Source organism: Watersipora subatra, chromosome 8, assembly GCF_963576615.1.
Source record: "Watersipora subatra chromosome 8, tzWatSuba1.1, whole genome shotgun sequence".
Taxonomy (NCBI): domain Eukaryota; kingdom Metazoa; phylum Bryozoa; class Gymnolaemata; order Cheilostomatida; family Watersiporidae; genus Watersipora; species Watersipora subatra.
Window position 1 is genome coordinate 34674972 of NC_088715.1, and position 25979 is coordinate 34700950.

The window sequence follows — 25979 nt, forward strand, 5'->3', positions numbered from 1 at the left end:
TACAAAGATATCTTGGGTTCTCTACAATTACCCTCATACATATTGAAACATTAGCTAGACGCTTGGCATTGCACGAGTAATAAAAGCAGCTTTTTCGTACTTAAAACTTTATGGCTATAATTGGACAGACAGTAGCGCAGACTGACGAACAAGCACTGAGATTTATATATATATAGTGAATGTTAAAATCCAATGTTGCCGTTTGTTATAAAGCTAAAGCTATTGATTGTTGTTGCATATTGCTTTGGAGATGAACCAAATAATATTTTTCAGTTTTTCCTTGGTACAAATCTTTTGTGCTACTATTAAAATAGTTCACATACAATGATTATAATACGGAATTTGAAATCTCTATAAATGTTAAAATACTGCTCTTTTAATCGCGATAATGAATAAGCAACCGTTAAAACAGTAATAGGTAAGTAAATCTCAAAATGCCCTCACAATAATGTTTAATTGACTTGAACACATACATGCTATCTATACTGATAAGAGAACACCTTATTGATAACTTTTACTAGCATACATTAAAATTACAGGTATAGAACAATTAGCTTAACAAAATCAAACGCTTTCAAAACTATTTCGCTGTTTTTGTGTCTTTGTTAATGGAATGACAGTAGCTTACCTTTCGGTTACAATGTTTTTGAAACTTAGTTACATTCAACCTTTATGTTAATATGTGTGAGTCAATGTCATGCAGCATTAAGTCATTCTTTCTGATATAATTAGAGCATAGTCTGACAGATCTAGGATTTGAGATTGCAATATAGGTATCATTCTGCACTCTGCAAACGGGCCATCGTTTACAATATGATAAAGTCTCAACCTCAAACTAGATTAGCAGTAATTTTTTGCCACTTTAGTGAAAAAATAGGATGTCCTTTAAACAGTTTTTGCCACAACCCAATCAATTTTTCTGGTTAAATGATTTAGCTTGACTTTAAAACAATTTTTCATCAAAAATCCAAGTATCTGGTGCACAAAGACTACTTCACAGTTAGAAATTTAAAATGTTCAACAAGCAGGATTCCAGTAATAGAGCACTGCCACTGCTGTTCTATGGCCTCTGCGCTTTTGAATATCAGTGAGAGTCGTTCACCGTTAGAAAAAATATGATGGCAAAAAAAAATAAAGCTGCAAAATACAATTTATTGCATATATGTGCAATAATGTATGGATAACATTAGAACAAAATGTTTAATCAAGAAGGTAAAACACTTGTTACCAAAACTTTTAAGAAAACTCAAATATAATGTATAATAATAGCAGCAATAAAATAAAGTTGTGTTGAAGCCCAAGTTTTTGTAGGAACAGGTGAACCAGAACTGAACAATTTTGCTTTAAAGAGGAAACTGAAGATATTGTACAGAACTTTGAGCTTTTTCTATTGGGCGGGAGCTTGCTGTTCTACTTCATAGACGGCTGGTTTACCTGCAACAGAATATTCTAGAGTACTAGAGAGCAGATTTACCAACAGTATGCTAAGCAAACGTTAAGACTTCATTAATTCGACAATGTGACCCTCACTACTAATTATGCCCAATTCGCTATCAGAACTTATGCTAAAAATCAGCTAATCTATAGCAACATACACCACTAATGTATTACAATGACCGGTCTGCATGGACTTATATTTTAAGACCCGGTTTTTTCATGTTATCTACCAGTTTTAGCAAAGGACAGCGACTATTTACAAATAGACAGACTAACATTGGCCAAATTGTTTTTTACTGTTTTGGTTCAAAGTGAACAGTAAAGTGTTGATTCAAATGATTTAGCTACAACATTCTATTCTCATTATATTTTAATGAAATGTTAGCTTTTGGGCAGCTGATAAGTTTGTAATTGTCCATATATTTCTTTAAAACCCTGGCATCCTGATTATCAGATACCATATTTATGCTTCGTTACTTGATTAATTACTTCATTATTTATTTAATAGATGCTGGCTACTCTATAGTATTGTTATGGTCTGAATGTTTTTAATATGAGAATAGTTTAATAAACTCACAGCAAGTTATTTATCTAATTGGCTAGATAGTGTAATACCATGGTTAACCCTTTTGCTGCCAAAGACACATTTATGTGTTTTTTAGGGTCGAGTGTAGTAGACGCATTTTTGCGACTTTCCCAGCAATTGCGTTGTAACTTAATTTTATTATTTGTTGACAACATAACCCACAGTCTTTAGGACTTTTATGAAATTGTCAGTTGTTTAAAGATTTCTCTTTAAAATTAGCCTAAAACATTGAAACAACTTAAAATTTTTGTTTGAGAGTTTCCAAAATGAAAACCAACATTATTTGTGTAAGTTTGGTTAAGTACCTTGCGAAACAGAAAACAGGTAATTAGTTATGTTGATGGCATTATAGCCAAGTGAGATTCAGATTTTCGTGATTATACCTATAATTTAAATAGCAGCGCTGTCTCTGATAGTAGTGAAAGTAATAGTTTTGTTAAAGTAACGAACATTGTGGGGGATCATTTTAGCTTCGCAGCAATCATAGCATCACATAGCTTTATCATCACACAAAGTATAGATACATTGAATTCTTTGCATAGCAATGTTGGTTAAAACGTTGGCGAAATAAAATGTTTAAGAAAATTGTTCTAGATAGTGTTTGAAATTGAAAAAAAAACATTGTATACAAATCATGAAGCAATATCGGAATTTTTCGGTAAAATGGCTGGCAATAGGCGGATAGCCGAATTTGTAGAAAGGGTTAAATCATAACTGAAATTCTGCCCGGAGAAAACTGATATCAGAGAAAAGGAGCAACTAAAGAAGAGCTTTACAGTAAGTATATATATGTATATATATATATATATATATATTTATATATATATATAACGAAGATCTATCACACTAGAGACGATCCTAAATGCAGACTGTGCAAAGATGCACCTGAGACCATCCAACACATCATCAGTGGATGCAAGCAGCTAGCAGGGAACGCATACACTGAGCGGCATAATCATGTCGCAGGTGTTGTGTATAGAAGTCTATGTGATGAGTTTGGCCTTAATAAACCACAACACTGGTGGGAAGCTCCTGGTAAGGTCAATGAAAATGACCGCGCTAAGATCCTCTGGGACTTCTACATTGAACTGACAAGCATGTCCTAGCAAACCAACCAGATATAGTGGTGGTAGCAAGGAGAACAAGAGGGCTACTATAATAGATATAGCAGTACCCAATGACTACAATATAGCTAGCAAAGAAAAAGAAAAGGTAGAGAAATATCTCCCTCTTGGAGAAGAAATTGAAAAATGCTGGAATGTAGGAACAACTGTAACCCCAGTAGTCATTGGGGCACTGGCCGCAATAACACCAGCGCATAAAATGTGGCTTGCCCAAATACCAACAACAATCAACTCAGGTGAGTTGCAGAAAAGTGCGCTATTGGAAACAGCTAAGATCTTGAGGCGAGTGCTCAAACTCCCCGGTCTCTGGTAGGAGACCCGAGTTAGAGCAGAATTTACCACCCATACGGGGTATCCGGGGTGAGGAAACAATTTATATATATATATATATATTATGTTATTATTATATATATATGTTACTAAGCACAATTAACATGCTAAATTTTATTTACTAGTACTCTTCAAAGCAGCCATTATATTACTTTATCACATGTTGCTGAGATTAGGAGTTACGCCCTCAATTACTAGTAATTTCACAGAAAGAAAACAACTTCTTTGTATACATTGAGTAATTAGTTTAATTTGCTTAACAGCTCATAAACCTACACCAAAACCCTACTAACCACTACAGATAATTACACATATCAACTAATCGAATGAATAATATATATATGAACATGTAAGTGTAAGTTGATAAGGAGTTTATTAAAAAATAATAAAACTTTATATTTATTTTATCTTCTGATTACTTAACCATGCAAGTGGAAGTTTAGCTTACTTTGAGATTAATAATGATGTTTGAACTTAGTTTATGTAATGTTCAGTTTTTATATATACATATAACACAAAGATGGTCTGTTTTTTATCTTTCTGTCTGTCTGTTAGCTTATAAAGGGAAAACCAGATATATTTAACTAAAAGCAATCTTGCACACCGTAGGTCACTATATTCTTCAATCTTGTAAATTCAAATGATTATTCCTATAACTAAATCTTATAAGAATCTTATAAAATCAAATAATTATTCTCACAATTAAATATTGTATTAATTCTATAAGAATCGTTAGAAAAATATCATTGTCATTTCCTTTACTTTCACTGCTTTGGACATCAGTTGGAATGCCAAAGTACTCATTATAAGTGTGAAAAATGTCAGAGTCCGGTAGAATCGGCAAAAAGAAAGATTACTTTTTAGTACTTCTACGTTAATTACAGAAACCTTTGGCAATTGGACAATGCCAAAGACTGGTAAAAGACGTTTTTTTGTGTGAAATGCACACGACTTAATGGTTCTACTCTCTGTTGCACGGCCTTATCAACGTTTCACTGGCCGGTGTTAATTTTGATTAAAAAAAGCTTGTCAAGTTTTTATTGCAATTTTAGGCTAAATTAATCTGTCTATTTACGTATAATCCGATCAGATAGGTTAGTTTTAGGATGTTGCATCAACTTTTCAAAGACTTGGTAACATATTTAAATATTTTTATATGTGTTTTGTATCATTATTATACTAAAACGACTCTACACAAAAATGGGTAAGTTTTTTGGTGGGATTTCGATACAAGGGTTCGGTAACAGCCATTGACGGATGGTTTTTCGGGGGTTGTGTGCGCATATGCATTTATCATAAAGCTTCCAAACAAACGCTTCGCTCGTTTTTGGGGGTGGGATAACACAAAGATGGTCTGTCTTTTTATCTGTCTGTCTGTTAGCTTATAAAGAGAAAACTAAATATATTTAAACAAAAGCAAACATATAGATCGTATAAAATTTTTGTTGAGGAAGTTGATTACATTATTTTGCTTTGGATCATTTTGGTAAATTTGGGTTAAAAAAGATGTAAAATTCGGAGTAATTTTGAGAATGTTGATCAAAAATATTTAAGAGTACTGACAAATTTTAAAGGTATCTTATCTGTAAACATAACTACATCTTCAAATTGTCCTTTGTAAATATGTCCCTGAAATGGTGTTTTGGGGAATGTCAAACATAGAGTTGTCAGTACCTGCCTACAATATATACTTATGCTTTGACAACAAGAAATAGTCTTTTGAATGAGTATCTAATAACCATCTAATAATTGCTGTTTAGTAACAGAATTCTCAAGCAAGGAGTTTTGTGTATTCACTTACAGTATATTTACTTATAATGTTTTAACAGCATGGTGTAATCCTTGGGCGGGGTAAATAACCAAAAAATCTCCTTGTTGATATTTACATTTACATTTACATTTACATTTACAATTACATATTTATAATCAGTACTCATTTTTTATAGATCATCCAATAACAGTGAGTAGTTTTAACCTAAACCGATACTGAATATATAAAATTACTCAATTTTATATCATTCGCCTCAACAAGTGTAATCACATTGATATTTTCAGACTATTAAAAATCAACATATAATATAAGTAAGGCTCAAACTCTTTGGCTGTGAACCGAGCATTTAAATCCTATATACTATACATTTATATACTATTACAGTTATAATCTCTGTTATCGAAACCACCAAAACTATGTGTGTGTTTATATGCTCATGTTAATAATAACAATGATAACAGAAACCTGAATATTTGTTAGTTTTTAAATGTTTAGAAATGTGTTATTTTAGCTCATAATGATTTATAGATTGTATGTAAAGCTGTAATCTATAGATTATAAAAAATCTGTAGATTATAAAGTATAGATGATTTAAGTTATGGACAAGTTTCACCAATAGAGCTTTGCTATCATATATTACAAAGCAATGAAATTGCGGGGTGTAAGTACCGATTTATGATTTTACATACTGGCGACATAAAGCTTTTAAAACCTTTTTTTAAATAATTTTTTCTGATCATTAAATACTTTTTATTATTTAGAAATAATGCCCAAATGTGACAGTATGTAGGTACTACTAGGTTTAGCAAAGCATTTAGTTTATATTATATGTATATAAATATATATAAACTAATATACATAATGCAGGCCTAACATATGTATATTAGTCCTGCATTATACTGTATTAATGTAATGGTATGTACATTATATAGCGGTAGAATAATTAATTAGTATAAATTGAAGTTACATTGTTTGCTAATATTATACTATTGCATAATACATTTTTAATAATATGACACGGTAGATTGTTATAAAATGCTACATTAAAAACCAAATAGCGTATATCCCAATATCCTACAAATAAGTGCACACTCTCTATCTAACTATCTTTCAATAAAATATATGAACGATACTTTATACAATACAATGATGTTACATTACAGCTAAAATTGCTTTGTCAAAATTTGAAACTTTAAGCAAACTAGCACATTCCTGTCAATAGTTTTGTTGCACGTACTTTCAATATTCTTATTGATAATGTTTTTTTATGGAAAAAAAGTTTCGATTCGTGTTGTAAGTTTCATTATAATGCTATCAAAAAACAAACAGAAAATACTTTACTGCCATGTCCAGCCAGCAAAGTTTTAAAAATATGGTGAACATTGTTCATCATTTTTTGTAGTCAGCTTTGGCTTAAACCAGCAAAAATGTTATATTAAATTCATTAATTACTTGTAAATCTCATGATCGGTAATTTAGAAGAGTCGATTAGACAATTACTAGATTTTGTGGAGGCTGATGTGACATGATTAGCACTCGTGTTCATATTTTGTTCAGGTGGAAGTTTACATTTTTATCACACATATTTAGACTTAGAGACTTAACAGCTTTGCAAGCAAAGTAAGGTTACATTACAGATTTAGAGGAAAAGCACGGTCTGGATGCAGTTGGTCTACTGATTGGTTTTACATTTAATTCAAATTATTTTATTTTACATTTATTCACAACTAGTACCCTGGTAGTCCACTTTGCCAGGAAACTAATTGTCAAGTCTACTGTCAAGCGTGGCAATAAACACAGAGATTTACTATATGCACAATTATTCTAAAAAGTAGCAGGTTGTTTGATAGGCACGGATGGTAAGGTGTTGAGCTTCCACCAAGCCAAACGTTAAAAGTTTGAAAACCGATGAAAACAAAAATTTTGCAGTACTTTCAATGTAGTTTTGAACAAATGAATGAATGGCCCAGAGATCACAGCCCCTTTTTTATAGTAAGAGTTTATTGTGGATCAGGTTATACTACTAAAAAGCCAAGGCATTATGTACTAACAAATCCATACATTCATAAAACAATTACTAACCAGGAATTTCACAATTACGAAGCATTTGTTGATAGTAAGCCCCTCCAGCCCTGAACTGTGTGAATGAAAGGGACTTCCTTGAACTTGTCACAAAAAACAGAGTGCTCAAAGTCAGACCTGCAACGCAAAACATCACATGCTTTATTAGAGTTGTCTTATCATCAGATTAATAACAAGAAAACACCAAAAAGAATGATCAGGCATAATTTATTCAGGTCTTTGAAGCACATAAACTTTTTAAAATAAATGCCATTTTGAGTAATTTGTTTCATAACTGGAGAAAAAAATGTGAAAAATAATGTGCCCACAAAACATTAAAGCAAATAGATTATATAAAGCCATATATATATTATAATATATTGCATATAATAATTATATATATAAACTATTTATATAAAACTACATATAAAAAGTTGAATGATCGGCATATACTAAATCAATAAACTGAGCATTGAAAAAACAGTTTTCATTTGTTATTTTATCTTTCACACTCCTGAATAAAGGAATATGTTTGGCAGTGTATAGTTTTGGTTGTAGAAAAAAGCAAGATGAGCCAAAACTTGCATTTTTTAGAGAATTTTACTCAGCGAAAGGGTTAAAGAAAAAAGAGGTTATCGAAGTAACAACTAGTCTTATAGAATTTTATCCCTGTTTCACCTCAAAACACAAAATGAAAATATTAGGGTGCTAGGCCTAAAGTTATTTTTAAAATACACGCAATATAAGCTATTTCATTTTAATATACATGTATGTTTGTGAAAAATAATTTAGGTGATGTATTTTCAATTTTTTAAATAATTTATCCAATTTATATCATTGCTGTTAATTTTTTGAACAGCAAACTTTTAAAATAAGTTTTAGAAACTTTAGCCTTAAAGCTAATTAAAATCTCTATGTCAATATTTGCTAAAATTGTATGTTCATGTAGTTATGAAAGAATATTTGCACTTGAAGTAATTGAAAATTAAGGTTGGCACTGAATATACATTGACTTACATATTACACTGTTTTGGCTTTTAACAGCAAACTCTTCAAAAACCTTTGCACCAGCCTTTCAAATTGAACAGCTTGAACTCAGTCTAAATCATTTACTAGTGTGTTGGTGTCCCTTCACCTGACTTACTTACCGTAGATACTATGGACAATGACGAGAAATATCAGCCACACAGAAATAGGTTTATCTAAAGCATCCTGAATTCTCGTGACTAAGATGAAGAGTTTGATAAGTAAAAAAGTGATGACATAGCCGATGAGAGGCTTCAAGTACATCTCAACTCTTGCCTGTAAAACAAAGATATTTAGTTGTAACCCTACCAGCATCCAAAACACTCCAGATCCCGTTAAACATTCGTTTTTACGTTAACTTTGCTTGATTTACCTGCATGCATATTTAAAAAACTACAGTGCCACCAGATACTATAAGACCATATCACATATTTTGGTACTTTTGCTGGTAGCACTGATTTATTACCCTAACTTTGCTAGAAATAGTCACAAACAATTATACCAATAGATACAAATTTTTGACCAACCAATATGGAGCTATTTTCCAATAAGAAGCTAAAGCCAATTAACTTTTTTTCAATTCTTAAGCGTACGCCACCAAATTTGACAAACAATTAAATATAACCACAACATTTGTTTATTGCTTTGTTTGATTAATTAAATTGATTATACTATTGCAAAAAAAGTTGAACAACTTCTGTAATAGTTGGTGTCCTTAGGCCATTAGAGATTGGGTAACGTGACTAGACTACCCTTAATCCTTGGTAATACATGATGACATGAAAAATAGAACAAAGAAAAATCTTTGCATTTAATGATGTGCAAAATGGTAATAAAATGGAATACCGTGGCTCTAGCGAAAGTGTCAAGTGTATATATATATATATATATATATAAACTTGGTAAGAAATTTATTAAAATTTGACTAAGCAAAAAATTACTAAAATTTTCGTATTACACAAAAGGTGTGTAACACTCATCAGATAAAATGCTTAGAGCATTTTGTTATGCTTAGGCACAAAATGCTCTAAGCATTTTATCTGATGAGTGTTACACACCTTTGGTGTAATACGAAACTTTTAGTAATTTTTTGCTTAGTCAAATTTTAATAAATTTCTTACCAAATTTATAGTAAGCTCTACTTTAGTATCGAGCACTTTATGCTGACTTTTAGCCTATACTTTATTGTATATATATATATATATATATATATATATATATATATACAGTAGATGCAGTATGAACAGTCTCTTGCATGAAAGTGCTCAATATTAAAATAGAGCGATGTAAAATTGAGTAAAAATGAAAGTTAAAGTTAAGTTTAAAACAACTTTATTACTAATAGTTTCATATTGCCATGCAATAATCATCAGATAAAATTGTTAGCACTAAGAACGACTTATATATAGATGGAAATAAAAGCGTAGGTCTTAAAATACCTAAATACACCACTGATACGTAGGATTAAAATTAAAATTAGCAAGCAACACGATTTAAAGCCTCAACAATGCAGAAGTTTAAAAGTTAAGTCTTAAAATTGCTTAAAAGGAATTTGCCAGTATGTCTACATGTTGAAACTAGTTCGCAGCGTTTGTTTAAGGTGGCAATGTTAGGATTGTATATAATATAAAATTTCTCATACAGGCATAGGTTGCATCTGCCTGTGGTCTTGTTGTATGATGTAGCTCTTTTGACTATGCTCCACTTGATGTTATATTCTATGCCTTGGTCTTTTAAGGTCCATATGTGCTTACTGAGCTCGGTGCTTGATCTTTTCCCTACATTTCTAAAGGTTGTCATATGATTGTAATAGCGTTGTTTGAATGTGGTGTCAGTCAATCCTATGTAATGTTCGTCCGCAGATTGATCATTGGTGGTGACTGTATATATAATTATATATATATATGCCTTATATATAATTGACTTGCTCAGGCACTTTCCTTGTAGTGGGCAGCCATTCTTATTTCGGCAGTTGCATTCTCTTGGTTCTGCAGTTATAGGGGTCTCATTGTGATGCTGCAGCAATCTGGTATTATGAGCGCTAATGATACTGCTCACATTGTTCATGCAGCTGTAGCTTAATTTCACAAAGTTTCTATTGAAGATCTTACGAAGAGCGTGTGATTTAGGGAACTCTGTGTCCAGGATATTAAAGAAAATCTTACTGATGTTATTAGCTACATTTTTGTTGAATGGCGGGTTGTACCATATTTATTTTATTTCCATCTATATATACTGTAAGTCGTTCTTAGTGCTAACAATTTTATCTGATGATTATTGCATGGCAATATGAAACTATTAGTAATAAAGTTGTTTTAAACTTAACTTTAACTTTCATTTTTACTCAATTTTATATATATATATATATATATATATATATATATATATATATATATATATATATATATATATATATATATATATATATATATATATATATATATATACATATATATATATATAATCATAATCATATATATATATGATTATATATATTTATGATATATATTATGAATATATATACATATGATTATGAATACATGATTATATATATATGATTATATATATATATATGTGAGTATATATACATGTATATGATTATATATGCGATTATGTATATATGGTTATACATATATGATTATATATACAATTATATATATGATTATATATATAGCCTATATATATCAATCTATACAATTTTTTTATTCATATGCACAATAAAACAACGAAGAGAACAACAAATTGTTGAAGTGTGAGGTCAATGGGTACAAGGCCAGTATATGAAAGGTCAATAAATGAGCAGTCAAGGGGCGAGTGTGTAGTAAATGACAGGTCAATATGAGAGTATAACAAAAAATAACAAAAGAAACTTCCACCTGATGCTCAAGGTTCCTTGCTGCTGGTGACATGTGGTACTGACTCTGGACACTTCTGACATGCCAAAGCATGTAAGCAACAGCCGCCACAATCAAAATCAGACTGATAACCACAGGTCCAAGGTATCTAAAAAATTTATCAACTTTGCAACACGGCTTTTTATGAAACTAGATTTGCTTTATGTGCAGCAAATCATGTTTTTTTAATAATAATGATACAGCTGATGTCAGACTCAGTAGAAATAAGTAAAACTCAAAAATGTTTAAATTAAGCTTTTGCAGTTGTTTTTAGGTTGTTTGTTTGAATTCGGCAGCAAAACAATCGACTAAAAATAAACTATAACTAGAAATTCCCCTGTCATACAGCCCACGACCAAAGTGATATCGGAAAAAAGAAAGGGTACTGATGGTTGAGAAATAAAATGTTAGCAGTCGAATGGCACTGCAGTGCAATAGGATAACTGCAATGGTAGCTGTAATGTACTGGGTGTTATTATGTACAACAAACAGCAATGATGAAAGGAAAATATTATATGTTTATATATCTTCCCCCTGCAATAAAAGAAATGCAATATTAGAAGTAAAATGCACTGATATTATTAGAATAACTAATAATAATAATATATTATTACAGCAATGATAGAAAACCAATGCATAATTTTGTTTACATTTCAAAACGTCACAACTAACAATATCAAGAAGTTATGATATTTATATAGATTTTTAGAAAATCTATTTAACATAAATATTTAGAAAAAATAATAACAGTAACGTATTGCCCAACATCGGTCACTATATACTTTTATCTTGTAAATTAGAATGCATGTTCTTATAATTAAATCTTTTAAAATCGAATAACTGTTCTTATAATTAAATATTGTAATAATCTCATGAGAATCGTTAAAAAAATACCATCGCAATTTCTTTTACTTTCAATGCTTTGGACATCAGATGTAATACTGAAGTACTCCAAAGTGTCCAAAATGTCAGTTAATTTGTAATCGGCAAAGAAGAAACGATAACTTTTTAGTACCTCTATGTTAATTACAGAAACCTTTGGCAATTTGACAATGCTATAGACTGGTGAAATGTGCACGTTTTTTTCATGAAATGTTCACGTCTTAGTGGTTCTATTCTCTGTCGCTCGGCGCTTTGTTTGCCGGTCTTAATTTTGATAAAAATAAAGCTTGTCCAGTTTTATTAACAATTTTAGGCCATATTAATCTGTCTATGTATGGATAATCCTATCAGATGGGTAAGGTTTAGGTAATTTTTTACAAATAATAAAGACTTGGTAACATATTTAAATAGGTTTAAATCTGTTTTGTATCGTTATTATACTTAAACAACTCCATTGAAAAATGGTTAAATTTGTTAATAAGATTTTGGTACAAGGGTTTGTGACAGCCGTTGATGAATAATTTTCGTGAGTTGTGTTCACATATGCATTTATCATAAATCTCCAAAACATTCGCTTCGCTCGTGTTTGGTCGTGAGATAAAAATTCTGTTAAATGCGATTTTCACATTTTACAAAACTAGTATAGATTGTCACTTACAGACCAAATCTCCAACCTTTTCCTGATGAAGTGTTTCTTAGCCAACAATAAGGTGCTCCAGAAGGTCCATAGTCTTGCGTAGTCAAAGGCAAACAGGCCAAAAAGACTGGGAGTATCCATGCAACAGCTGTGAAATATCTAGCATAAAAATTTAAACCAAAATCTATTAATCAATAACATTGCGCGTCAAACAATTCTTCTTTACTCATTCCATGTAAATGAGCAAACATTTATTTCTGAGTGTCTATACAGCAATAGTGTAGCAGAACCTCAGTGCGTCAGTATTGTACTGTACTGTAGTGCCACGCTGGGTTTACTTGCAGATCACGGTTCCGAGGACACTGTATTTAAAACAATGGCTATGTGATGCTTTATCTCAAGGCAGAGAATAAAACAAGCAACAAAAACACAACCTATGCGTATGTACAAGTGGGACACCATGTACACATGGGGCTGCGTATTGCAAAGGTTGCTTCGATTTTGTTTCCAAATCGCCGAACTGTATCAGCACAGAAAGAGTGACACGACCGTTTCCATGATGACATTACCGCAAAATATGGAGGGGTGACACTGGGCTATGGATATGCAGAAGTTTAACAACTATGCAAGAATTCTACTGATGTAGGTGAGTCAACAATATTTTATTTCAGGCAACTGAGTTTTAAGGTATTGGAAACACCTAATTGGCATGTAACTAACGAGTAACAGCATTAATAAAATTATGATTTTTTTTAATTCTTTATCACTTCTTTATCTAAAACTTAAAGTAGGTTTCAGACATCAACAGAGGTTTTAATGCTCTTTATCCTATATCTTTATTCTTTTTAATACTTCTACCCATAAAGTCATTATCAGAGAGAAATTTTAGTGAGTATCTTCATTGCAAAGTTCATTTCTTTCAGACATAGTTTAGCACCTCTCAGTTAACCCTTTAACAGATTAGCTAAATTCAACTCACTGAGATGACAGTGTATTACCAACCTATCGTAACAAGAGCAATATTTTGAAAGCATCTAAGTTAACGTAAAACTGATCTAATATTTAAATCAATATAATGTAAATGAATTATTGTAGTTTAATAAAATCTGCAAAATATTTTGTCCAAATTAAATTGAAACAGGCAAGAGAATGTTTTTTATAAAACATCAAAAAACTTTTTGTTAAACCACTCTAAGCTACAAGAAGCCACAACTATTCATGCCATGCAATAAAGGTTATTAGCATAGATTTATGTAGATAACTCTATCTTAGCACGCCTGTCTCACATTTATTACTTTTTGTACCATCTCAAATTATATCATATCAAAATATATATGCAAATAAATACATGTAACCATCATGTACTAAACCTCATTACATAATTTTACATATTATGGAGCATCTGACACAAAACTGCTTTGTGCTATATTAATTTATTGACAGAATATAGCACAAAAATATTTTAAGATATTGTATAAAAGCTTTATACATTATGTGAGCTTAAATGAAAAGTCTGATTTAAAAATATGCTTCGTTCCATTTGCGATAAAACTTCTAGGATCATATTACCAACTATTCACAGTATCAGCCAAATTTGTCATTCCTTATTCTATTAATTTCAGTATTATCCAGTATTATTAATAAAATGCCTTGAACATAATTAATAACATTATAATAAAGTTTATTATATCTTGCCAACTAATGGAATTTACCTAGCCTTTCGCCTTTCCTATAATAACATTATTTAGAGCAGACTTATTGTTGCTATAGGTTTACAATGTATAGCTCAGGTTCTTAGGAATGAGAATGAGGAATAGAGCAAAGGCAATCATTACTCTTACCTTTCATACTGAGCGATTGACTTGTCTCTAACAATTATCATCATTAAGAACACTGTGAGAAAAATCATCCAAAGAATTTCTACCCAGTCTAAAAAACAAATAACTGTCAATATAATATCAATAGTGAAGGTATAAGATGCACTCAGCATGTCATTTAACAATGTCTATGCTGAAATATTGGTACTACTAGACCACAACTCATAAACTATTCTGTCATATGGCACTCCCACGTACCTGCTAATCAAAATATAGCTAGGTTTAATTTCATGACAATAAACACATATTTTGTAAAGAAGGCTGCTAAATGTGTCCTTTATAATTTGTTGAATCTTACCAAAAAGAAAATGAAAGAAGCCTTGCGCAATACAGCCTGATGAGTACTCCATTTCTGGCTCACCATCTCCCTGTCGCAACAGAAAAAGTTTATAACCATTTTGTAGCTCATTGAAACAAAACATTTTGGAGCTAAAACCAAATAGTATAATTTAACTCTTTCGCTACCGCAAGCCGATGTATAATAATAACAGGGTAATATTATTATTTAATATGGTAGGATGTATATATTATACGATGTAATATAGTATGTACCGACTATAAACCGATGTATCAACTTATCAATAGGGTTAAGCTTTTCTTTCCATTACAAAGCCCACATGTTAGTTATACCAAGCAAATTTTGTTTCCAACAAAACAATGTTGTTGCCAATCATAGAAAATCAATAGAAATTTTTGGCTCAATAATTTCATTTCTAATTATTTTTCAAAACAAGAAAATCATATCATTATGGCAATATAAAACACACAGCGTTTGTTCAATGCAAAGAAAGCGTGAAAAAGTTTGTGATAGTGGAATTCACTAAACTATTTTATATGTATCTTGTAGAAAAATTTGTTTTAAATAAGATCATATTTACAGTAGAATGATATCTGTTTTTATCCTTGAGATATTCTTTAAATACTGGTGGTTGGTGGTTTTTTTTCAAAATTCTTTTGGTTTAATTTGGGCAGAATAATAGTTCTATCAAACTTTATTGCGGCAAAAGAGTTAAGTATGAAAATATTTCTTTTTTATGAAGGATTGAACAGATTGTAACCGAAGAAGGTTGTCTGTTAGTTCGATTATTTTAGATACTTCTTAGAAGAAGAGATAAAAAGTATGTAAATAATGGTAGTGTTTGCTTTTTGGTTTCAAACATAAAAAGGTGTATTACCATACAAATGTTTATATATTTTCATGCAAACTTATCTATAATCACATGAGAGATGCATTATGAGGAGTTGTTCACTCCAATGATTTTCTATTTAAGTTGAAACTACCTGTTCTATATTACATATGTTAATCACTCTATTGATTAGAGGCTAATTAACTGATAAAGCAATCAAAACATTTTAGCATTTACATTTAGAGGAATCATTGGTTAGTGTAATCTATGAAAACTAAGTTTTAATTAGCACCTCAGGCTATTGACTTGAATGACTATTCAAGAAGCATATGCTTACCCAAACGCAATGGAACCTCGAAGATTCACTTTTTCCCTTTATAATTGGTCTCTATGGCTCAGTTAGCAGGTCTGTTACTTATTTATCCCTATCTATGGTTTAGTTATCACCTTTATGGCTGAGTTGTCACCTCATGGATTCAGCTATTACCTCAATGATTCAGTTATAATTACCTCGATGACTTATTTAGTAAATTTTTGACTTGATTATTACCTCTATGATTCAGCTATCACCTCTAATGGTCCGGCCACACATAACGAATTATTCGTTCAATCTGACCGAATCCACGAATTTCAAAGAAACCACAGATTTATTCTGCCGAATATCATAGATTCGTCTGAGCTGTGCATGCACACCGAATTCGTTAACAAAACGCTTTTAATTGGCTAACCAATTTTTTTTAGCAAGCTCTTTTTTTTCGAGATTTTTTTTTCTAGTAGCTTTGACAAGTGGTATAGTCCAAGACACGTACGACGACCCACAATAAAAGTATGACCGCGATATGACTTGATACATACGATGCAACGGCCTATATGCGCTATTGTTGGTTCTCTCTCGTTGGTTCACCATGACAGGAACTTCTCATCGTGTACCCAGAATTTTCTTTTACATGTTTTAGAAGCTATGAATTATTTCTTTTTCAATAATAATAATTTCTTTTTATGCAGCAAAAACTCCGTCGCAAAAACGGTCGCTATCTCTAGCGCATATAGGCAGTTGCATCGTATGTATCAAGTCATATCGCGGTGATACTTTTATTGTGTGTCGTCGTATGTGTCTTGGACTATACCACTTGTCAAAGCTACTAGAATCGTGCTCGCTAAAAAAATTGGTTAGCCAATTAAACGCGTTTCGTTAACGAATTCGGTGTGCATGCACAGCTCAGACGAATCTATGATATTCAGCAGAATAAATCTGTGAATTCTGTGAAATTCGTGGATTCGGTCAGATTGAACGAATAATTCGTAACGTGTGGCCGGACCTTTAGACTCAATTATTACTGCTGTGATTCCGTGATTACCTCTATGACTAATTATTACCTCTATGACTAATTATTACCTCCATGACTAATTATTACCTCTATGACTAATTATTACCTCCATGACTAATTATTACCTCTATGACTAATTATTACCTCCATGACTAATTATTACCTCCATGACTAATTATTACCTCTATGACTAATTATTACCTCCATGACTAATTATTACCTCCATGACTAATTATTACCTCTATGACTAATTATTACCTCTATGACTAATTATTACCTCCATGACTAATTATTACCTCTATGACTAATTATTACCTCTATGACTAATTATTACCTCTATGACTAATTATTACCTCTATGAATAATTATTACCTCCATGACTAATTATTACCTCTATGACTAATTATTACCTCTATGACTAATTATTACCTCTATGACTAATTATTACCTCTATGACTAATTATTACCTCTATGACTAATTATTACCTCTATGACTAATTATTACCTCTATGACTAATTATTACCTCTATGACTAATTATTACCTCCATGACTAATTATTACCTCTATGACTAATTATTACCTCCATGACTAATTATTACCTCTATGACTAATTATTACCTCCATGACTAATTATTACCTCCATGACTAATTATTACCTCTATGACTAATTATTACCTCCATGACTAATTATTACCTCCATGACTAATTATTACCTCTATGACTAATTATTACCTCTATGACTAATTATTACCTCCATGACTAATTATTACCTCTATGACTAATTATTACCTCTATGACTAATTATTACCTCTATGACTAATTATTACCTCTATGACTAATCATTACCTCTATGACTAATTATTACCTCCATGACTAATTATTACCTCTATGACTAATTATTACCTCCATGACTAATTATTACCTCTATGACTAATTATTACCTCTATGACTAATTATTACCTCTATGACTAATTATTACCTCCATGACTAATTATTACCTCTATGACTAATTATTACCTCTATGACTAATTATTACCTCCATGACTAATTATTACCTCCATGACTAATTATTACCTCTATGACTAATTATTACCTCTATGACTAATTATTACCTCCATGTCTAATTATTACCTCTATGACTAATTATTCCCTCCATGACTAATTATTACCTCCATGACCAATTATTACCTCTATGACAAATTATTACCTCTATGACTCAGTTATTGCCTTTATGACTTGCTTACACCCTCTATGGTTTACATAGTTATCAACTTTATGATTAAACCAATACCAATATTACTTGCATATTACATTCAATTTAGAAGTTAACTTATACTAAATTCATACAATTTGACTAACATTTGTAATAGGTAAAAGTTTGATATAATAGGCTAGAAACATATGCTTACTCTTTTGTATAGAAAACAACAAAAACCTTGTGATTCCAACTTAAAATACTCTTTTTACAAAGCGAAATCAGTTTTGTCTGTTACTTTTCTTATAATTAACACTACCATTGATAACTCAATATTTGTTAATATTCTAATTGTTAGCTTCTCAATTTTAACACTCACATTGTTAACACTTTAGTTGTCAACAATTTAATTATTCACACTCTCATTGTTAAAAGGCTCATTGCTAACGGAATCATTGTTCATTTTCTCACTCGTAACATTCTGATGGCTAACACTCTCAATATTAACATTATCATCATTATTACCTTCATCATGGGTAACAGTTAGAAGGTAATACTCTCATTGTTAATAATGTCACTAGGAATACTATCATGAATAATACTCATTTTGTTACCACTCTAAGTGTTAACACCCTCAATCTTAACAATTTATACTTTAAACAATTCTGACATATGCTTGTAGTTGTTTGCTTTGAAAAGCAAAATTTGAGAAATAAATTAGTTACATTTAAGGTTTAAAAATTTAATAATTATGCAATAATCGGGTTAAATTATATCAAATCTCTAGTGAGCCATAATGGTCCTTGAGACAATTAGTAGTTAGATGATTTCCAAATATGTTCGCACAATTTGCGTAGCCAACTTCTTAGCCTGCCAAACAGATGCGGCAAGCATGTTCTAAACTTTCTTAAGATAGGGGAAATCCCCCTTTACTCCTGGTTATGCTATAGAGGCGTCGACATAAACACCTCGTCATTTGAAGGACGCCCTGGTACCATCAATTAAAATATGATTTAAAATGCCTTGGAGGAGACAGTTCATGACAATGAGTGTCCACAAAATATTCATAAACGGAGACACGAGTCAACATGTATACAAATAACTAGTATAAAAGTGTGATTGTGGTTAACAATTGCATAATTTTCAATACATTACATTCAAGACTAAGCTGTAAAATATGCATATTTGAGGAAAATTGTTCTTCCTCTAGGTGTTTATCACTACTCTTAGTTTGCCAAGTGCGATTACTCTATGTGGGCACTCACCACAGCTTTGATTAAAATACCCCAGCTGTCAGAGCTACCCAAAGCAATCGTGACATGAAAAACTTACTACCAAACCTCTCAATTAGATTTAGCCAGGCATAACAAGGACTGTTTTTTTTTAACCATATATTATTATGTAACTCCCACAGAAATATATATTTTGGGTCTTCACAGCCAATGAATTCAATAAGGGAGTCAGCATGCCAAATCATCTGCTAGTAAAAGTGATATCTGAGAAAGTTTCAGGCTGCAAACAGGTCTCTAGATCTAATAAATGTTAGGCCATTTGCTCATTGCAATTTGCCATTTATGCCACTGCTCGTTTGCTCAAGTAGTTGACCTTCATATTATGAGCATTCAGATTAAAACACGCTATTTGATATTCAGTTTATTGTTTAAACATGGAAAACTATGGTTTTGCACATGAATATAGAGTGTTTATCCTTCATTTTTTGTTTGCTTGTAACCCTGACTAACTGCCTTTTCCGTATTTAGAAGCTGTAGAAAATAGCTTATTTACAAGTGTTTTATTGACAGATAGATCAGCATAACAGTGTGTTTATAGGAGGATGGTCTATCCGAGTAGATTTAACAGTGACAAAGTCGATAAAACCAAAAGATGATTTAAAAAAAAAACATTGTCCAAGTTCGAACACAAAAACAGTGAAATGATATGCCACTAAATGCTACTATTACTACGATATTGCCACAGAATGCTACAGAATACTACTACTATTGTTACTACATGGCAATCGGTAATTGCCATGTCATAGAATATAGTAAAGTGTTGCATACTGTGGTTGCCCCATTTTGATGGCTATCATTGATAGAGTACGACCTGAACTTGGCCAATCATATATTGCAAATGCGTCAGAAATGTGATGTATATTCTGATTTCAGAAAAGATGGTTTAAAAACTGTATTAATAACATTATGTGTGTTTACCCCAATATGATTTAAATCAATAGTACTTAATTAGTAACTGTTGATAACCATTCTTATTCACCATACATGTACATGACATTTAGTGATTGAGTGACTCTCTGCAAGTGTTGATGCAAAACTGAAAAGTGGCCAAAATTAAATTAATATGAATGAAGCAATTCATAGGCTAAAATAGTGACAGATATTGCATAGTCAGAATGTTAAATGCCTAATCACGGTCATTGCAAAAATGTTTATAAAACTTGGACAGGCTAGAAGTCTTTCTAGCTTTGACTCTCAAACTAAATGTATTTAAAGTGAATATACCTAAGTGGTCCTAGCTTTACACAGATTAGTATTCACTATACTAGAAGACTAAACAAACAGTAGTTACAACCAAAACTGTATACTATAGAAAAATATGAAATATAATGCAGTGGCGACGGCCATTTTAAACTACATACATAAAAGTATACGAAATTGGACTATTAATTGATATATATGTATTTAAGGTATTATTAGTGCAAAGCTAGTAAATTAGCAAATCACTTTTATTTTATTAGGAAAGTAACTGAACAATACAACTACTGTCAGTTATAATTTATTAATAATAATTATATTGTATTAAATAATAATTATATTTTAATCTCTAGAGTAAATTATAAAAAATGAACAATACTTACAGCAACCACAAAGATGGCAGCAAGAAAGTTTGCCAGAAGCAGCTGGAGGATGATCCTCTACAACAAACCAACATTCTATATTATTATTATAAAAGTAATTGTACTATTGTTATTGTTACTATTAGGAGAAAACTAAACCGCTTTGGATTTGTTAATAACTATTGAACACTTACTATTAACTAGTATAAAGCTTCATAACTTTAACTGAAGCTTTTTGAAAAAGGTCTCTGATGAGCATGGATTTTTCTATCAAAAAAAAGATTGGAATTGTTTATCACAAGATAAATTAGGTCAAGTATATATACATGAATAATACATAAAAAATGACTGTAACAAAGGGTTTGTCTTAGTGTGAACATTGTTATCACAGACGATCATCAAAGTATTTTGGGAATATACCGAGATGCAACAAAATATTGTGAGTCATCATTTAGAGTTACTGCAAATATTGCTAGCCATATGCATTTCATCAAAAGAGTTTTTAACAAAGCGTTCTCCAAAATATTAATGAGTAAGGCTAAAATAACTATAACTAGAATTTCATATCTTGTGATCTACAGTAACGTAAAAAAGGTTTATTTTTTTATATAAAAGGAAGTATTTTTTGTCAAAATAAATTTTATTCTCAATTTTGTATCCTGTGACTGATCACAGCTACAAATTGGTGTTTTTGCTCAAAAACACAAGGCAGAACAATTTCAAAGTCTTGTGCTATAAGTTTATATTTATTTGCTAAATATTTTGCTATCCTGTGGCACTATACCTTTTGGCACCCAAAAATAAAACTGACCTCTTCGTTAAAAGCTTTGAAGGTTGAACTTTTGAATGTTTGAATTTTAAACTTCTAAAACTCCCCAACAGCAGACAAGATACCCCACAATCTCCCAGTTTTTCCTGATTTTCTTTAGGAGTAAATCAAAACACATTGCTTCGTATTCATAATAACATTAAATTGTTTTTGACTTCAGGTCTTTGGCAGACCTGAGCAGGTAACTTACGGAATGAAATGTTCGATACTGCAGAGTCAGCAGAATGCACACAAGGGCAGCCCCGACACCTATGATGCTCATAGATAGAAACACATTCTTTATGTCCAAAGCCACTTTCTGAAACATAAATAAATTTTTGGAAACTCCTATAATCTATGGTTTGGAAACCAGAATGTAACAAACAGGTGTAATAATATTATTGACATGCATATACTGTAGATCACCAAGTTACCCTGAAAGTCATCTTTTTTGTTATTGTATTGGCTAATCACTTTTTGCAATAGTGGTTATTTAGTTAAGGCTGGTTAACACTATTTCACCGTATGTCATTGTAGTATCTTCAGCAGTTATTTGTCAATTATGTGTATCGTAAATCAAAGGCATTGTCGGGGCAATGCAGATTAGTAGCAGACTGTGTTATTATTAAAATTTTAGTCTATTAATTATCAGTGCAACGTTAAAAGGGTGTTTTATTTAAAAAGTATTTGTGTTTATGAAGTATCAACTGCAGATTTCGAATGTTTGAGCGATATTGGAAGTTTGAGTAAAATGTCTGTTAAGCCTAGAGCAAGCAGATGCTGTGCATGTTTGTGAAAGTATTGCTTTTAAAATAATGGCTCTATGATTTTTGCTAGATATGTCTGAGTTTAAAAAATAGCTTGTAATCTTAGAAATGTCAGTACATTAAAATTGCCTTCAGTTTTAGATTGCAAAATATTTGAAGAACTTACACACATATGTTCATTTGACAAACGGCAGTGATGATATATCGCCTCAGTGTTGTAGCTAATTTTTCTACGGGTGCTGGTCATGTTTTGGATGGTTTCATCTGTTAGTTGAAAGAGAGTGTTAGTAGTGGTGCTGTTGTCCATGACAGCGGCCTCAACTAAAGCCTATAAAAATACTAATAGGACTGACCAAAACTTTTGCTGGAAAAAGAGGATGCATAGGTTTACTGTTAGAAACTGTTAGCTGTTTCCTTTCATTATATAGTTAATAGAGATTCGTTTGCATACATGGTTAAACGGCAACTTACAATGCCACCACATTTCAGTTAGTGCTTCAATTGCTGAGAAAAATTTATGTTTGACCAAAAGTTCTTGAGCCAATAAATTTCCAAAAATGTGTCAGACTGTAACGTATGACATAATATTAATTTTACAGTTTAAAACTACATCAAATTATAGCCTAACAATATTCAAAAACTAACTTGTAAGAGCGATACTAAGAAAAGTCAATGGTTTCATTGTTAGTTTAATCTGCAGTCATTATAACATAAGTACAGGCTAGTTTGGCAACGTGTAAGTTTGGTGCTATAGCTAATGATAGAAATATGGATAGAACTTACACTGAACCCGGTTCATTTTATTTTTTTTTAAATCTAAATTTTATTTTCGACAGTCCTTTTGCCGGCTATTTTCCTTACACAATTTTGCAAGTGAAAATAGTGAGATGTCATCTGTCATAAGTAGCGTTGTACCCCTACTGACAAAATTGTGATAAACGTTTATAAAATATCTGAACGCTCGTAAGCAAAGGTCACCTCATTAAGATTGCTGACAAGCCAAAATTCAACATGCTAATGTACAAATGAAAAATATAAACACCATTTGTAACTAAAATTTGCGACTTTGCAAACATTTTATTAAACTTGGTTCAAAACCTGGCAAAGTAGTGAAGCATAAATTTATTTCATTACGCGTTCCAATACCGAAGGATATCTATTTTATAAAGTATAAAACTCTTTGATGAGGCAATCACAGCAAAAGGTTTTACGAATGAACACATCTTGAGCAGTAGTTTTTTTTGTAAATAACTGCTAACTATACAAATCAATAAACAAAAAATGTTGCAAAGCTGTATTTTTTTTAAAAAGTATGTTTGCACAATTAAAATTGGTGTTATCGGCCTAAAAACCACTTTAGATTTATAGTGGCAAACATTAATTTGCCTAAACTGTTCAAAATCTATCAATATTGTGTGAAACTAAAGACTAAAGTTTCCTAATCAGACATTTAAATCTCCTTTATTTAAACAAATACGCTTAAAAATATTTTTGGCCCATGGACTTTTTGCAATTTGTTAATGAAATTGAGAGCAACGTTTTATTAGCAATACTAATATTAGTCTGCTGTATATTGCAGCATCATACATATATTTAATTTGAAGTAGAATCTTAACTACCAAAGATTTGGACCTTAAATAAGCATCACCTAATAACTACTTAACCAACAGGATCCAAAAATACAGTGACGATTATCAGTAAGCCAAATTATCCTCTTTACCAAAACTATAAATCAGACATGTGTTAGACAGGTCTTACCTTTTTGCAGAGTTACAGGAACAGGCAATTTTGTAACTTACAAGAAAGCGATTTTAACATTCTATTTTAACTTGTGGTATGTACAATGCAAATCAAATTTACCCAATATTTTATATCTAATGAACAAAATTTGCTTATTTTATGTTTTTATGATTTGTAACTTTAACACATTTGATTAAGTTAATTAGGTCATGTCACATTAATTAGGTTATGTCATGAAGCTTCTCTTTAATCTCTTCCTGCTCAATTGGGAGAATGTTTTCTCTCGGAAAGTTGCCATGGTTGCGATTGCTTACTTTAGCTGTTAAATGTAAAAAATAGTTGATGGCTAATTTAGTAAGTTCGTCTTATACATATTTAAAAACAAATCATAAATCATGTCACTTAAAATTCCTTTATTTAAGATCTATAATAAAGTTGTGAAATCTGTGCTCCCTGAGCCATAATCTTGACAGATGGATTAGATATTAAAACCCAATAAAAGTCGCTTTTAACGCAGCTTACCTAAAACTTTGTACTTAGTAACTTTTCTTTAGAAGGTTCCGGGAGCAGAAATCTCAACAAATCAAAATAATTAAAGATGGCGGTTTGCTAATGTCTCTCAGGGCTCTTAAAGTTGAAGCAATTGTTGATCATATTTAAGGCTCAATGCTAAACAGAGGTTGAGATGTACTTTTTAAACTATATTTCGGTAATCTTGCTTATATACTTACATTTAACCATGTGTTCGAGCTATCCATGGACGAGTTATCCATGTTTGACTGTATATTTCGGTAGGTCAATCTTGTTTATTTATTTACATTTGCTTATTCACTGACATTTGTTACAAAATCCTACATAAAACATGCATTGTTTTGACATGGTCAACCATACTACTGTCAAATACTACACAAACACTTTAATGACTTGTAATGGTGTGGTGTTATTGAATATTTTGACTATTGCTAAATTTTTTTCCAAACGAGTATAATGGTTTATATCATGTCATATCATATTGTATCATCATCATATTATTGTTATGTCACCTCATAGCATGGAAACATGTATATCTTATTATGTTGTCTTAAACCAAATCATGCCACATCATACCAAATCATACCATATCACCTCATCTCACATTATAAACTGCTCAAGTGCTCCATGGTTTTTGCTAAAAAATACTATGGTGCATAAGCCACTTTGCTTTATTCTACAATTACATAAAAATCAAAAGCATGTATCTTTATTTGTTCTAAATTTTGGACCATAATCTCCGATTCTAAAGGTTTTTTATGCAGATTTAGTAGCAGCTTTATTATTAAAAGTTTGCTTATTTCTATGTATTTTTACCTATTTGTACAAATTTGGAAGAATCTTTACTAAATATTTTATGATTCAGCTTTCTACAGTGGACAGAACAGGTTTTTGGTCTTATCACAGTAGGTTTCATAGCTATCAAAAGCTGCAATAATATTTATATTATATAGATAATCCTTACTTTATATAAAATAATAAATATCGCATTGACGCAAAATAAAGT

The 25979-nt window shown here is 31.2% G+C and overlaps 1 protein-coding gene across 1 annotated transcript in view; it reads right to left on the minus strand.

The window, feature by feature from the left end:
- Positions 1–1132: 1132 nt before the first annotated feature.
- The window catches only part of LOC137401485 (cyclic AMP receptor-like protein A), a 30025-nt gene continuing 5178 nt past the window's right edge, over positions 1133–25979 (minus strand). The window contains exons 2-11 of the mRNA XM_068087860.1: positions 22869–23030; positions 22147–22254; positions 21149–21205; positions 14924–14993; positions 14590–14677; positions 12770–12907; positions 11212–11338; positions 8458–8611; positions 7331–7447; positions 1133–1434 (exon numbers count right to left, since the gene is read on the minus strand). Coding sequence (XP_067943961.1) covers positions 1388–1434; positions 7331–7447; positions 8458–8611; positions 11212–11338; positions 12770–12907; positions 14590–14677; positions 14924–14993; positions 21149–21205; positions 22147–22254; positions 22869–23009 — 1047 coding nt within the window. The 5' untranslated portion in view covers positions 23010–23030 and the 3' untranslated portion in view covers positions 1133–1387. The remainder of the gene's footprint in view (positions 1435–7330; positions 7448–8457; positions 8612–11211; positions 11339–12769; positions 12908–14589; positions 14678–14923; positions 14994–21148; positions 21206–22146; positions 22255–22868; positions 23031–25979) is intronic.